This window comes from Tachypleus tridentatus, chromosome 2 (assembly GCF_004210375.1).
Source record: "Tachypleus tridentatus isolate NWPU-2018 chromosome 2, ASM421037v1, whole genome shotgun sequence".
Taxonomy (NCBI): domain Eukaryota; kingdom Metazoa; phylum Arthropoda; class Merostomata; order Xiphosura; family Limulidae; genus Tachypleus; species Tachypleus tridentatus.
In genome coordinates, this window is record NC_134826.1 from 151,579,256 (window position 1) to 151,594,649 (window position 15,394).

At 32.6% G+C, this 15,394-nt stretch overlaps 1 protein-coding gene across 1 annotated transcript in view; it reads right to left on the bottom strand.

The window, feature by feature from the left end:
* Positions 1-15,394, bottom strand: part of LOC143245643 (uncharacterized) — a 39,992-nt gene that overhangs the window by 19,392 nt on the left and 5,206 nt on the right. Inside the window, exons 4-8 of the mRNA XM_076491992.1 lie at positions 12,691-12,866; positions 9,101-9,243; positions 4,643-4,918; positions 1,951-2,168; positions 117-298 (exon numbers count right to left, since the gene is read on the bottom strand). Coding sequence (XP_076348107.1) covers positions 117-298; positions 1,951-2,168; positions 4,643-4,918; positions 9,101-9,243; positions 12,691-12,866 — 995 coding nt within the window. The remainder of the gene's footprint in view (positions 1-116; positions 299-1,950; positions 2,169-4,642; positions 4,919-9,100; positions 9,244-12,690; positions 12,867-15,394) is intronic.

The window sequence follows — 15,394 nt, forward strand, 5'->3', positions numbered from 1 at the left end:
GAGAAGATTATATTTAATGAAGTTCTTTTGTTTTAAAATTAGTGGAGTAAACGAAAAGCCTGCATAATATGTCATGTTAAAATCACATCAATACAATCTGAATTTAAAATACTCACTTGAAAATCCTAATTGTTCCAAACTTTCTGAAGTGAAGATCGCCGAACATTGTTTTGTAACAAGTATGCCAACTGTAAAGAGGATTTGGATTTCTTGTAGTTCATCGGAAATTATAGCTTCTAATACACTTGGTGCTGGTGCATTGACTCGGAAAATTGGAACTGTATTTTCCCACATTGCTCTGTAAAATAAATGAATAAATAAAAATAATAAAATATGGAACACAAATAACGGTTATAACTGTAAAGAACCACGCTTAATCAATGAGAATTAAAGTGAAAGAGATATAGTTTTACAGCCCTACTGTACCTACGACTTATAGATTTGCCGAACTTACATGGATGGTAAGGCTTAAGAACCACCACGGAAACAAATATGATTACAATTTCTAACATTTTAATTACTGATGATTAGTTAAATTTTTCTTTAAATGTGATAATAAACCAATATGATTTTTGGTACTTGGGTAGTTCGTGACACTATACCAATGTGATTATAAACCAATATGATTTTGGTACTTGGGTAGTTCGTGACACTATACCAATGTGATTATAAACCAATATGATTACAATTTCTAACATTTTAATTACTGATGATTAGTTAAATTTTTCTTTAAATGTGATAATAAACCAATATGATTTTGGTACTTGGGTAGTTTGTGACACTATACCAATGTGATAATAAACCAATACATTTTGGGTACTTGGGTAGTTAGTGACAGTATCCCAAGTGGGTTTTATGTTTTGTGTCCTTGTGATGACTTCATTTCAGCATTCTAAGCATAATAGATTTTGAAGACAAATATAAATTTGTAGTATTTGCAGCTAAAATGTCTGTTATGGATCCACCTAATTCATCCTTTTCTTTATGCTCAAACTGTAAATTGTTTTTTGTAATTTTCTAAATGATATTTAATTTTTTATTGTAGTTTAAGTGGATAATTAAGTAAGATATGTGATCCACAGTGCAAAAGCACTGAAAACTTTTTAACCACCAAATTATTTACTAAGTATTCGGCATCATACGACAAAGTAAAGCTGTGAACATACCATTTACAGTCCTGTTATCGGATTTTGTCGAATGTTAGATTTTAATAAATAGATACATAGTTAATGAAGTAGCATTAGTTCTTTGTCACAATAAAACTAACATAAACTACCTTAGCTTTTTCATTTCACTAGTTACTGCTGTTAAGTAAGAAGTTATGTTTTAAAAAATAAAATAAATTCAAATCATGTACATAATCAAAACAAAGTACTGAGGTTAAACATTTTAGGTTAACTAAGTGTTAAGAGTGACAATAAGTGGCTAATACAGTAAAACACTATATGGAACAATAAACACCTCAAATATTTGAATAGTTTTCGGCTTAATCCATTTCTTTTGAACCAGTACATGTATTTAATGTATTCATAATACAGATATGCTACTAATCACGTGTTAGACATAGTTAATTTACTTGACATATAGAAAATCACTTCAGTAAACATTGTATATACAAAACGACTTCTTAATAGCTTTAAAAAATAGTATGAATCTAACTTGTTTAAGTAGCAACTGGACAGATTTATGTTATATGGAATGATCATAAACCTTACACACACAACAGTTTTATACACACATTATTCATGTGAAATGTGACAACCCAAACATTTATCTTAACATCATTAACTGATATTAGATTCTCTACCTTATTTAAATAATTAATTTTCTTGTGTATGTTAGAACTAGAGAAACACCAAAACATAATAAAATGGTACACCTGATCAAACTATTTATAGTTTAATACTAATTAACCTTAGCTTACACATAAGTAAAAAATAAACATTTTACACTATAATATCAAGATGTGGCTCATCATCTTTGGTCCATGACTCATCTAATAAAAGCAATTTATAATCCTGGCACTGAAATATTTGTGGAAAGTGACAACGAACACTTGAATGTTCAGTCAGTGCTGAATTTTCTGAAGAAATGAAGAAACTAAGTGAACTTGAAACATGAGCACACTTAAAGGATGTTGACGATATGTTCTTGACTTCTGCAGTTAACTGGAAATAAAAACTTGTAAATCACCTTTTGTGAAGAACTAAGTATAATTTCTCATTATAACATACAATAATAAAAACATTTCAATTCATCTACATCATCTCAAAACAAATATTTTAATGTTAAATAATCCATTTTCACTTTATTTTAAAGAATACTCAAATTAAGTTATGGTTGTATCAAATACAGTATTCTGAGTAGAATATTTTTATAATAATGGAATATGCAAAAATGGTTTTAAAATATACAACTGGAGTTGCATATAATGGTCTTCATTTAAACTGCATACAGGTAAAAAAAACATCAGGATAAAATTTTATACCTCTGTTGAATAAGCTCTTAGAACTGAGTTCTTCTGACCAGCTGGACCTACCTCACAAAACCTTGGTTGAAAATTTAGAAAAAAAATAAAATATAAACTATTATGGTTTATAAAACTGACAAGGTTCAGACTGACTGTTTGTGTGGCTTCACATGAAAAAATGATTAATAATATTTTTTACAAATCTAATTATTTATAAATAATGTCCTAAATTCGCCAGCCAAAGAAACTGGTGTTATATCATTCTTTACTCTAACTTGTACCAAAAAACTTTAAGAGAACTTGAACAAACCAGACAGCAATCAAAGTTTTGTAAAAAATATACTTTAAGTATGTCAGTACTTCAACTTTATATTTACATTTTTTTTAAAATTGTAAAACTTGAATTTCACCAAACAATAAAATGAGACCTAACTTTTCTTGAAGGTTTGTTTTTTGGAATTCAGGTTATTGTAACATAGGAACATGTGTCTTTATATTGTATACACTATTTCTCAATTATATAAAGTCAGTTATTATCATATCAGCTTGTATACTTATGCATATTTACATGTTAATTCTCACAAAATACCTCTCAGAGAAAGTAACAACCTCACAAACATTCAAATATGGTGGCAGCATTTTCACTACATGCGATATATTCATGACTTTGAATGTTGACACATTTATGTATGCATTCTTAATACTATACTACATACATTCATTGATTTGTAAACGTACACAAACTACTCAATGATATTAATGTACTTTAATTTTTAAATTAATAATAGATAACTCATATGCTAACTGTTTAGATTTAGACATTATGTCAGTAAATATCAAAATAAAATTGGTTATTTTTCATAAAGGCATTGAATTTTCCAATTCTTGGTCTACTCACGCCTATTAATGTAGTGCCACATATGGTGCTTGAAATATAAAGAATATATGAGAAATACACTGAAAAACATTGATTTCGAGTGCATAATCGTGTTACAAAATGTTGCACTTGTGGTAAACTTCATAAGTCTTGCTGGTAGGGTATGTAAAGATAATATTTTTTGTAGGCTTTAAACAGTAACGTTTGAAAAATAAAAAAATATTAAATTATTGTATTAGTATTGTCAAAATCCCCGTTATTTAGTAGGGTCTCTGAGTGAAGTATATGTGGGTTGAAAAAATCCAGTCCTATTAGGAGAAACGACTTGTTTTTCACAATTCAACAGTTTGGGAAAAATTATTACTTATAATTATTACTTCAAGCCACTTATAAAAAACTGTCAGAATTAAATAGAGGAGAAAATCCTGTTTCTACTGATTATAAACAAGAGCTACTTTGTAGAAAGTGGTCCTAAATAAAAATTTGGAAAAAAATTGTTGTAAGAAACAGAGCCAATCTTGTAGCTAAATATATTGCTTTCTCAGCAAATCATAGAGTTAGGAGGTTGTTATTTTAAATTTAGCTGGTCAGTATCTCAAATTTGAGTTTTTATTTCATTAGTTACTTGCACATGTTCTATGGTAAGTACAGTGAAATAGTAACTGACCAATAGGAAAACTGGATGTGTTAGGTGGCACACAAAAATGTCATTATTCTACTTCAGAAATTCTTAGAAATGTTTAACGTGAAGGTTGGGAGTACAATAATTGCTCAGAATGTGATGTTATATTTCTATATGAGAGGATGTAGTTTTATATTGAGACACCATGTTAGAAAAGACTGGAATTTTATTCAGTTATAAAGGTTTTTATGTACTTCTCTTCAGGAATTCTGATCTTTATCATTCCTTGATCATCTTTTCTCTTCTTCAAAGTACCAAGAGGTGTCTGGTAGAAATGAGGAGAATTTTATTGAGTTGATAAGCAGAAATCACCAGCTTTTTCCCTTCTGTATAGAATAATTTAAAACAGAGCCCACTATATTAAATCTTCTATTAATTTAATGTGACAAATAACCCTTATTTCAAACTTGTTTTTTGTTTAATAATAAAATACAGACTTACCTATACACTTGTTGTTTTCTTTAATAACGAACTACAGATTTTCCTAAACAATTGTTGTTTTGTTTGATAATGAACTACAGACTTACCTATACATCTGTTGTTTTATTTAACAATGAATTACAGACTTAACTTTATATTTATTTCTTAGTTCAATGATGAAGTACCGACTTACCTCTGTACTTTTGTTGTTGTAAACAGTTGTGGGAGTTATTTTTGCAACATAGTTCTTTCTGAAATCAAGTTGTATGAATTTTAACGTCTTTTCAACAAATAACAATTCATCTTCTGAAGAAACATCATGTACTTGGCACTCAATCGTGGCATTGGTACTTGGCCAAAAGTACATATCACTTGGAAATGAAGGACAATCGTTGTATAACTCAGCTTTATAATGCATATAATTTCGATATAACATGTTTGGAAGACTATCGAAGGAATATGATGTTTTCTGTAAATTATAAGTCAATCAGTAAAAAATGATTTATAGCTAACACACGTACACACGCAAATACATATATGGCAAACAAAACGGTCAAACCTATTTTCATAAATCTAGCTGACAAATATGGTAATGTGATTTCTTTTATCATGGAGTTTATATGATAAGTATGCATCATCAAAATCAATGGAAAAAATAACTAACATTTTCAGTTGAAACCAATCAGCACAAAACACGAAATTATATTTTACTTTCTAAGAGCCAGCATTAGAAAGTCAGTCAACACTACAAATTCACCAATTATTTTAACACAAAACAGTGACTTCAATGTCTGGTAATGAATAATAGAGACCAAAACAAACTTAACGACTGGAATAGCTCTTCCTTAAACTGAGATTTTCCAGATTATATGCTTTGAGGATATAAACGAGAGGTGGTGTTTTTATAAGTTACTATGTGTGAGGTAAAAATTACTTGAAAGAGTCTTAAGATAACGAACTGAAAACTGCCATTTTAAAACCAAACAGATCAAGAACATTAGAAGCAAAAACTAAACGAATTTTTAAGACTGTTCAATAGTGATATAAAGAAAATAACAGAAAAACGTATAACTGATAAAACCAAGAAGAGTCACAAAAACACTCTAGAGAATGGTTAAATGGTGTAGAATAATATATTCAGCAGAGATAGAGTGCTGAGAAAATGGTAAACTGGGATACATTAACTTATCCAGCAGAGGTAAGGAACTGGAGAAATGGTTAAATGAGATACAACAGTTTATCCAGCAGAGGTAAGGAAATGGTTAAATGGGATACAACAGTTTATCCAGCAGAGTTAAGGAACTGGAGAAGTGGTTAAATGAGATACAACAGTTTATCCAGCAGAGGTAAGGAAATGGTTAAATGGGATACAATAATTTATCCAGCAAAGGTAAGGAACTAGAGAAATGGTTAAATGGAATACAATACTTTATCCAATAAAGATACAAAGCAATTTGTTTCAGTAAAAATCTTCTGAAGTAGGAAGATTTGTCACACGTACAAATAGTGATAGTAATAAAGAATATTGTAGTAATACAGTTATAAACTTCATTATGAAAGTAAAAACGTTTTGAGGATAATGTACTAGACAGGCAAGCTTAGCCAAAAATAAAATATACTGCAAACAATACATATTTATCTGATCATTAATAGTATACAAATACTCAATGTTATCAATTATATTTATAGTACAACAGTTGAATACGTTAATATCCAATAGAAATATAAGGCATAAGCTTATAGATTCATCTCATGAAGTCATCATCCTCAAAACTCTACCAAAGGATAAAAAGTTTGACACTAAATTGTAATTGTCTTCAAATCTGTCACAAAAATAAATATTGTAATTAATCACTTTTTATAGTTTTATCTACAATGAAGGAAACATTTGACTTTTTCTGCTTTAGTGCAAAGCTACTCAGTGTGGCCCAATGCTCTGTCTATGACACTGAGCCAAACTCTGGATTTTAGCCCAGTAAGTCATTAGATTAATTACTGATTCACCAAGGAACAAAATGTTTGATAAAGAACCTTTAGCTTAAGGCTCTATTTTGTGTTAAGAGTAATCTATGCAAAGGGTTGATTCCACTCTATCCTTCATGTGGGAAATCAAACCACATGTTTTTGCACTGTTAAGTTTGTAAACCAAATACTGACTCATTGTGTCATTAAGCCAGAGGACCAGTGATAGTACAATTAAGATTTGATGCATGTAGTGAATACAGTAGACACCCAATTCTGTATCTTAATATTTAACTGAAATAAAGCTTATTCTAACAGCTCTGGTATCAATCAGAAATTCTATACCTTGTCAATAAAACTTCAAAAGGTATGTACCAAACCTAACCCAGCCCCAGAAGAGCTGGGCCAATTACAAGTTTTGGTGCAATTTATTCACTGCACTTCTCGACATCAGAGTTGCACATTAAACTATTATTATGTCAAATTACTGAACCTTACAAGTTTTTCTCATTGTTTTTATTGATTATTGTTATATAGAAATATCTCACAAAGCGTAAAAAGTGCTAGGCCTCAGTTTAGCAATTTATAAATATAAATAATTAAAGTTAGTGAGAGATATAGACTGTGTTTGTCAGTTTAGTTGAAAAGTTTCTTAAAGTGAATTCATCACATACTGTTGTAAGAACAGAATACAGAAAAATAAATTGTCCTATCAATTGCATTCTTGAGTAATTGAACAAACCTGTGTGTAGTTTGATTAAAAGAGAGAGAAAATTATTTAAAGCTATAGATACTGCTGTGGTAACCAAGAGTGAGGCACATTTTCTTAAATATATGTTTAATTTGTTTTTAATACACTATAAAACATGTGGACTGTGCTCTTTGTATATTGTTGAAATTTATTGCTGACGAGACAAAGACACACACTGTAAAGAATGTAGTTCATAAATACATAAAACCTGACATTAGTGGGACACCAAAGATTATACAGTGGTAAAAGAAGACGCAAACGACAGTACAAGTTTGCCTGAATGTGCGCAGCTGTAGAGGTGGAGAAAATATTGTAAAGGTTACAACCACACCATATAACCAAGTTGACTGATCTTTATACGTGGACAGAGAGAAGTCAGTAACTTGGACATAAAAAGACAGTGATGTGCAAGAGTTTACTAAACAATGAGATCAAGGAAAGAAAGAAAGAAGAAATGAAGAGAAACGAGAGATTGCCACGGACTATGACAAGTTAAAAGTGGTCTCACTGAAGTGCTATTAACTTACTGAGGAAGGTTTTTTCCAAGATGTTTACAGAAGTCAACACTGACACTGAAGAAACTGTACTTTAGTTTGTGGTATGTCTACAATAATACTTCACAAGGTGGACTGAAAAGTTCATCTCTGAATATAATTTTGAAGAACTGGCAGTACAACTACTATGTGAACAATATTATTATGCAGTTAAATAAAGTGTCACTGTTCCAAAAGGGAAGAGCACCGAAAGACATGGAAGAGTGGATCAAGATGGCAGGAGAGTTATACGGAAGCCTAAGGAGGGTGCAAACTTGATATATAAATAATAACCAGTGAAAATCAAAGCTAGATATGATTGGCCAGAAGCAGGATGCCACCAAAGATGACAAGAGATCAAACAGAGAAGAGATGCTAAGCTCGTTACAACATGAGACACAATTCAAAGGAGTGCAAATCTGTTATCAACAAGCTTCTACAGAAATCTCAACATAAAACAGCTGGAGCTACCTACAAATTTCGTACTGCTGCTACCATAACTTGTCAGATTCACCACAAAAATGAAACGTTATTGATGGTTAGCTCATAGTAGAAAATGGATTAACAATACCAGTGGTGAGTAGAGCATGAGAGAAACATAGAGAGGTGCTAATAAAACACAACGTAGTAGTAGTGAATACCATACTTTGATACCACAAGTTCCTTAAAAGGGGTTTTAACCAAACTTTAGTTGAATAAAATGTTTGAATATCAACAAAAGTAGAATCAGGTGAGAAGTTTTATGATGGAAGAATCTTTACGTGTTTTAAAGGTTCATAGTAATCATGAAAATGTGAGTGTTGTCAGTAATTACAACTCCTTTTTTACCTATTACTTAGAACTTGATAACAGCTTCCACCGTTTCCTTCTGTTTACGTTTTGAGCATTACAGTTTCTGTACTCTGTTTCAGGAATTCTACTTTAAAATTTTTGTCTTTAATTTTATTGCTTTTCTCTTATTTTATTAACTGTTTGAGATTAAAATCTGTATTTTGATTTCCTTAATACATTTAACACTTGAAGCCACACTATTAATTCCTATTAACAAATAAATTTCTTCATTTTCTTTTGTCTTTTGTACTCTTTAATTATTTTCACTGCTTCTCCTAATTCACTATTAAGCCTATTACAGCGCCATATTATGTGATAAAATACATGTTATATATATATATATATATATGTATAAAAGTAGTCTTTCAATAATTTAAAATGTCACATGCCAGTGTATGGAAAAATGATTATCTGTGTGTTGATATGCTTCAAATTAGCAAGAATATGTAAACAAAAATAAGTTTAAACCCAATTAGAGCCACAATATAAACCTCTGAATAGACTTTTTTATGTGGAAACGTTAGTCAAATGAACCAAAATGTTTGTAAATATACAAATCAGAAATGATACTTACACCAGAATTTCTAACACGAAATTTTATTAGTATTCCCTTGTCTACTTTCCACACTGAGATAAAAGTGTAACAAAAGGAATTACGCTTCCATGTGGTTAAAAAATATATTCCACGTTCAATGTAAAATTTCATGAAAGAAACAGCTGTGGAGAAAATAAAGACACCTTTAAAAACATTCATATGATGATATTTACAATTTTATCAGTCAGTCTCATAGGGCAATACAGTGTATAAAAGTAAAAGTACATCTATATTATCTTGCATAATTTATACAAAACATAATAACAGAATACGAATATGATACTTAGCTGATTCCAGTTAATATAACGACAAATCGTGCTGTGAACATAAGGTTAAACTTGTTACTGAAGACGGGAGTGAAACCATCACCTTAAGGTTATAGTGTTTGTCAAGAATCAGTGAATGAAATTAGAGTTAGACCAAAGAAGATTTAGTGAAATATATTTTTTCCTATATTAATTATTTATTATTATTATGTTTGTAATACAGTATATGTGACTACAATAGCTAAAAGAAAAATGAGAAACCTGAAAGTTTGTACCAATACTAAGTAGACGGTGTGGGTGTACATCTGGGTATTATTACTTATCCAAGCATGTGCGCGCCTGAGCATCTATTAATGAGGGAAGTTATTAAAAAAACACGACAAAAGAAGTGTGAATGTCATAGTCCCAAAAGAAAGGAATCTAGAACCCTGAAAATTTTACAACTATACTAAGTGGACTCTAAAAGTGTGCACCTGATTATTATAACTTTTCTTATCCACGTACGTGCGTACATGCACCTGTGTTTAATGGGGCAAGCTAGTGAAAAAAAACACAGTTTTTTCTGTTTCTTGAAAACAATATGCTTATTTTTTTCCTACGCTAAAAAGGCTTCACAATACAAACACTTACAAAGTTATTTAAAATATGCCAACCTAATAATCAACGCGAAATAGGGTGTTTTCACTAAATATAGCATTAAAGTACATATAATAAAGTGTTCTTTTGGTACGTGTAAGGTTTTACAAGCGCCAAAGCCCAGCATGGCCAGGTAGGTTAGACGTTCGACTCGTCATTTGAGGGTCGCGAGTTCAAATCCACGTCACACCAAACATGCTCGCCGTTTCAGCCGTGATGGCATTATAAGGTAACGGATAATCCTACCATTCGTTGGTAAAAGAGGAACCCAAGAGTTGGTGGTAGTTTGTAATGACTAGCTGCCTTCTCTCTACTCTTATGGCCCGGCATGGCCAAGCGCGTAAGGCGTGCGACTCGTAATCCGAGGGTCGCGGGTTCGCGTCCGCGTCGCGCTGAACATGCTCGCCCTCCCAGCCGTGGGGGTGTATAATGTGACGGTCAATCCCACTATTCGTTGGTAAAAGAGTAGCCCAAGAGTTGGCGGTGGGTGGTGATGACTAGCTGCCTTCCCTCTAGTCTTACACTGCTAAATTAGGGACGGCTAGCACAGATAGCCCTCGAGTAGCTATGTGCGAAATTCCAAAACAAACAAAAACTATACTCTTACACTGCTAAATTGGGAAGGGCTAGCGCACATACCCTCGTGCAGCTTTGCGCGATTTGAAATTCAAAAACAAACAATACAAGAGCTAAAATAATTTGCAAGTTTTACTAAAGATATTAATTTATATTTTACACACTCGCTGTTTATACTAATTATTTATTAATGATACCATAAATTCTACATTTCATTACCGTTTCTAACCTTGTTTGCAATTATTAGCATTGTTATCAACGGATATATACCTACAACAATATATCGCTATGACTTAAGGTTCCAAGATATTTGTTACAAAAATATTTATGAACAGATAAGTATAGTTATTGCAACAAATACAATATTTCTAGAATAATAGAAAACAGTTCTAATCGTATACACTGTAACATAAAAGTTCATTGGTCTTAGGATTAAGACAATATGGGCTTTTATTTAGTATAATTTATATTTGATAAAGAGACTTTTTATTTTGAATTTCGCGCAAAGCTACTCGAGGGCTATCTGCGCTAGTCGTCCCTAAGTTACTAGTGTAAGACTAGGGAGAAGGCAGCGAGTCATCATAACCCACCACCAACTCTTGCGCTACTCTTTTACCAACGAATAGTGGTATTGATCGTCGTATTATAACGCCCCCACAGCTGAAAGGGTGGGCATGTTAGGTCTGTTAGGGATTCGAACCCGCGACACTCGGATTACGAGCCGAGCACCTCAACCACTTGGCCATGCTGAGCCTCATAAAGAAATATATTACATTGTAAGTTATGTTTCCTTCTTTAGTTTAGTTAAGGCTAAACATTACCTTACTTAAAACCGTCAGTAAATAAACTTATAATGTTATTCTACAGCCACAAATTAGACCTTATTATTAACAGAAACAATGATAAGCTTTTAATACTTTCTTTCGAAATTGTGTATTAAAGTTCATTTACATTCGGACCCAGCATGGCCAAGCGTGTTAAGGCGTTCGATTCGTAATCCGAGGGTCGCGGGTTCGAATCCCGGTATACCAAAACATGCTCGCCCTTTCAGCCGTAGGGCCGTTATAAATGTACGATCAATCCCATTATTCGTTGGTAAAAGAGTAGCTCAAGAGTTGGCGATGGGTGGTGATGTCTAGCTGTCACCCTCTAGTCTTACACTGCTAAATTAGGAACGGCTAGCGCAGATAGCCCTCGGGTAGCTTTGCGCGAAATTCAAAACAAACAAAACATTTACATCCACATTTTGTTTACCTCTGTTGCAATGAAGTGTGCGTGTAAACCAATTTAGATCGTAAAGTTCGAACGAATTTTCAGAAGAGACAAAAACCTACATACGATTGTAATATTTATTATTGTGTTACAATAATCTAGATTTGTAATATTTATGGAATTTTTTAGTCCTTTATAATTCACTAAAGTGTAACTTTGATAAGTTTAGGTATATAAATAATATCAGGGCATTGCGCCTAATTCATTATTCCATAATACACCGTGGACAAACTGTAATTATAATATTACTATTTTATTTTACCAAAACTAAATTTAAAAATACAATCTGTAAAGTTCAGGCCTATTTCATTCTTTGATTTGTCGTGCCACCTTTTGTGATCTTCAGTTTCGTGTATTCACAGCTAGAGTTAGGAAAACACACACTTAATTTAGTTAACTGTTTGTTTTTTTTTTTTTTTGGAATTTTGCACAAAGCTACTCGAGGGCTATCTGTGCTAGCCGTCCCTAATTTTGCAGTGTAAGGAAAGAAGGCAGCTAGTCATCACCACCCACCGCTGGGAAGGCGAGCATGTTTGGCGCGACTCGGGCGCGAACACGTGACCCTCAGATTACGAAGTGCACGCCTTAACGCGCTAGGCCATGCCAGGCCCGTTCAGTAAACTATATTGTTAGTTAAAACGGTGTAGACGCGAAACACCCATCACTATCATAATAGGCCTAACGGTGATTTAATTATCTTTCTGTAACACATATAAAAAAGGTAAATATTTCTGCTCAAATGGCAAATGGAAGCATTGTATGGTATGACATATAAATTTAAAGAAAGTTAAAATTGTTATTTGATAACATAGTACTCACAATTTATTGTTTCTAATTCTGTTTGGTTTTGGCATTGTCCATATTCATTAAGCGTAATCCCACTGAAAGGAATTCCATCACAACCAACACACTCGTTCTTGCCACCGCATACGTTACAGATATCAATGTCGTAATTTAGGCTTCTGTTTGTGTTTCCACCAACGCAGTGTCCACATCTGTGAAAAAGACACAATAGATCATAAAGCTTATAAAGCCTTCATATATATTTTTCTTTTCAGTTAATCAACGATTGTGTATTTGTGAATAATGTAAAGTTTTGTATATAACCGCCTTCTACTACAGTATTTTCTTTCCTATATGTTATATTTTTATGGGGGGCGAGATCGAAGACACAATATATTGGGAGGTGATCACTGTCAACATCCTTTCCCACTTGAAATTTTATTATTTTCTGGCTTAGGTTACATGTACACATACACAGGTCTAGTGTGTCACTGGTGTTAGTGGCATACGCTGTATGTGTAGGGGTGGTATCATTTAACAAAGCTATATTATCATCATCTATGAATTTTATTAGATTTCTACCATTGGAATTTGAGCTTCGGCATCCAAAGGTAACATTTTTACTATTTAAGTCCCCCATAACTATGGAGTTTTGGTTGTGGGAAAAGATGTTGCTAAGTAATGTTATATCTATTTGATTGTTAGGTGAGCAGTAAATTCCTGCTACGGTTACTTTAGTTTTATTACTTTGCAGAATGTCTACAGTAACATGTTCATTGCTACTGCTAAATTTAATTTCTCTTACTGAAAGCTCCACTTTGTAGAGCAACATAATGCCTCTGTTTTCATCATTTTTATTTGTTCTGTCTTTTCTTATGGTTGAATAATTTGGTATTTTAAATCTATTGTTATTGTATATTAGAGTTTCGCTTACTATTATAATGTGGGGGTTAGTTTCTTGTATTTGGTCTTCGATCTCATGTTTCTTGGAAGCTATTGCACCTTGGATGTTGATATATACTACTGTGAACATTGTGCTGTGAGCATGTAACCAGTTAGTGTTGATATTATGTAGGATATGTGTGCTGTGATGTTGATATATATTACTGTGAACATTGTGCTGTGAGCATGTAACCAGTAAGTGTTGATATTATGTAGGGTATGTGTGCTGTGATGTTGATATATACTACTGTGAACATTGTGCTGTGAACATGTAACCAGTAAGTGTTGATATTATGTAGGGTATGTGTGCTGTGATGTTGATATATACTACTGTGAACATTGTGCTGTGAACATGTAACCAGTAAGTGTTGATATTATGTAGGATATGTGTGGTGTGATGTTCATATATATTATGTAGGGTATGTGTGCTACATTGTGCTGTGAGCATGTAACATAAGTGTTGATATTATGTAGGGTGTGAACATTGCAGCATGTAACCAGTAAGTGTTGATATTATGTAGGGTATGTGTGCTGTGATGTTCATATATACTGCTGTGAACATTGTGCTGTGAGCATGTAACCAGTAAGTGTTGATATTATGTAGGGTATGTGTGGTGTGATGTTGATATATACTACTGTGAACATTGTGCTGTGAGCATGTAACCAGTAAGTGTTGATATTATGTAGGGTATGTGTGCTGTGATGTTGATATATACTACTGTGAACATTGTGCTGTGAGCATGTAACCAGTAAGTGTTGATATTATGTAGGGTATGTGTGCTGTGATGTTGATATATACTACTGTGAACATTGTAATGTAACATTGTGCTGTGAGCATGTAACCAGTAAGTGTTGATATTATGTAGGGTATGTGTGCTGTGATGTTCATATATACTACTGTGAACATTGTGCTGTGAGCATGTAACCAGTAAGTGTTGATATTATGTAGGGTATGTCTGCTGTGATGTTCATATATACTTCTGTGAACATTGTGCTGTGAGCATGTAACCAGTAAGTGTTGATATTATGTAGGGTATGTGTGCTGTGATGTTGATATATACTACTGTGAACATTGTGCTGTGAGCATGTAACCAGTAAGTGTTGATATTATGTAGGGTATGTGTGCTGTGATGTTGATATATACTGCTGTGAACATTGTGCTGTGAGCATGTAACCAGTAAGTGTTGATATTATGTAGGGTATGTGTGGTGTGACGTGTTTTATGGAGATATTGATCAGTAATTCAAAACAGTTAGTTATAAATTCAAGCATCAAATACGAAGTTATTTTAAATATCAAGTTTAAACGACAACTGACGTCACAGAATTTACTACCACTATGAATGAAGGATAAATATTATCTTAAGATTATACTGTCCCTTGAAGATGTTCACATCATTTCATGTTTTATAAACTAATAATTTGTTTCAATCCTTCATTACATAAAACACCACAAGACATAAAACCATCTAATATTCCAAATATTAACCATAAGTTAGAAATAGCACTTCCGACGATGGCTCGAATACATTGCTGTAATCAATAAGTAATTAACAAACAGATCAGTTCGACTGAATTTCACTACTAAAAGTCTTAAGTCTGGTGTCATTAAATATTTGCCCTCCACAAAACACCCTAATACAGTCGTCAGAGTTTCTGGCAGATTTCTGAAGAGTTCCACTCGAAAACAAGAAACTTCTTGATTTATAAAAACAAACATCCAACAACAACACAGGTTTAACAGATTGTTTCTTTCATTTAATGTCTATTTTTTTGAGTGTCTTCACAGTCTCTAAGTA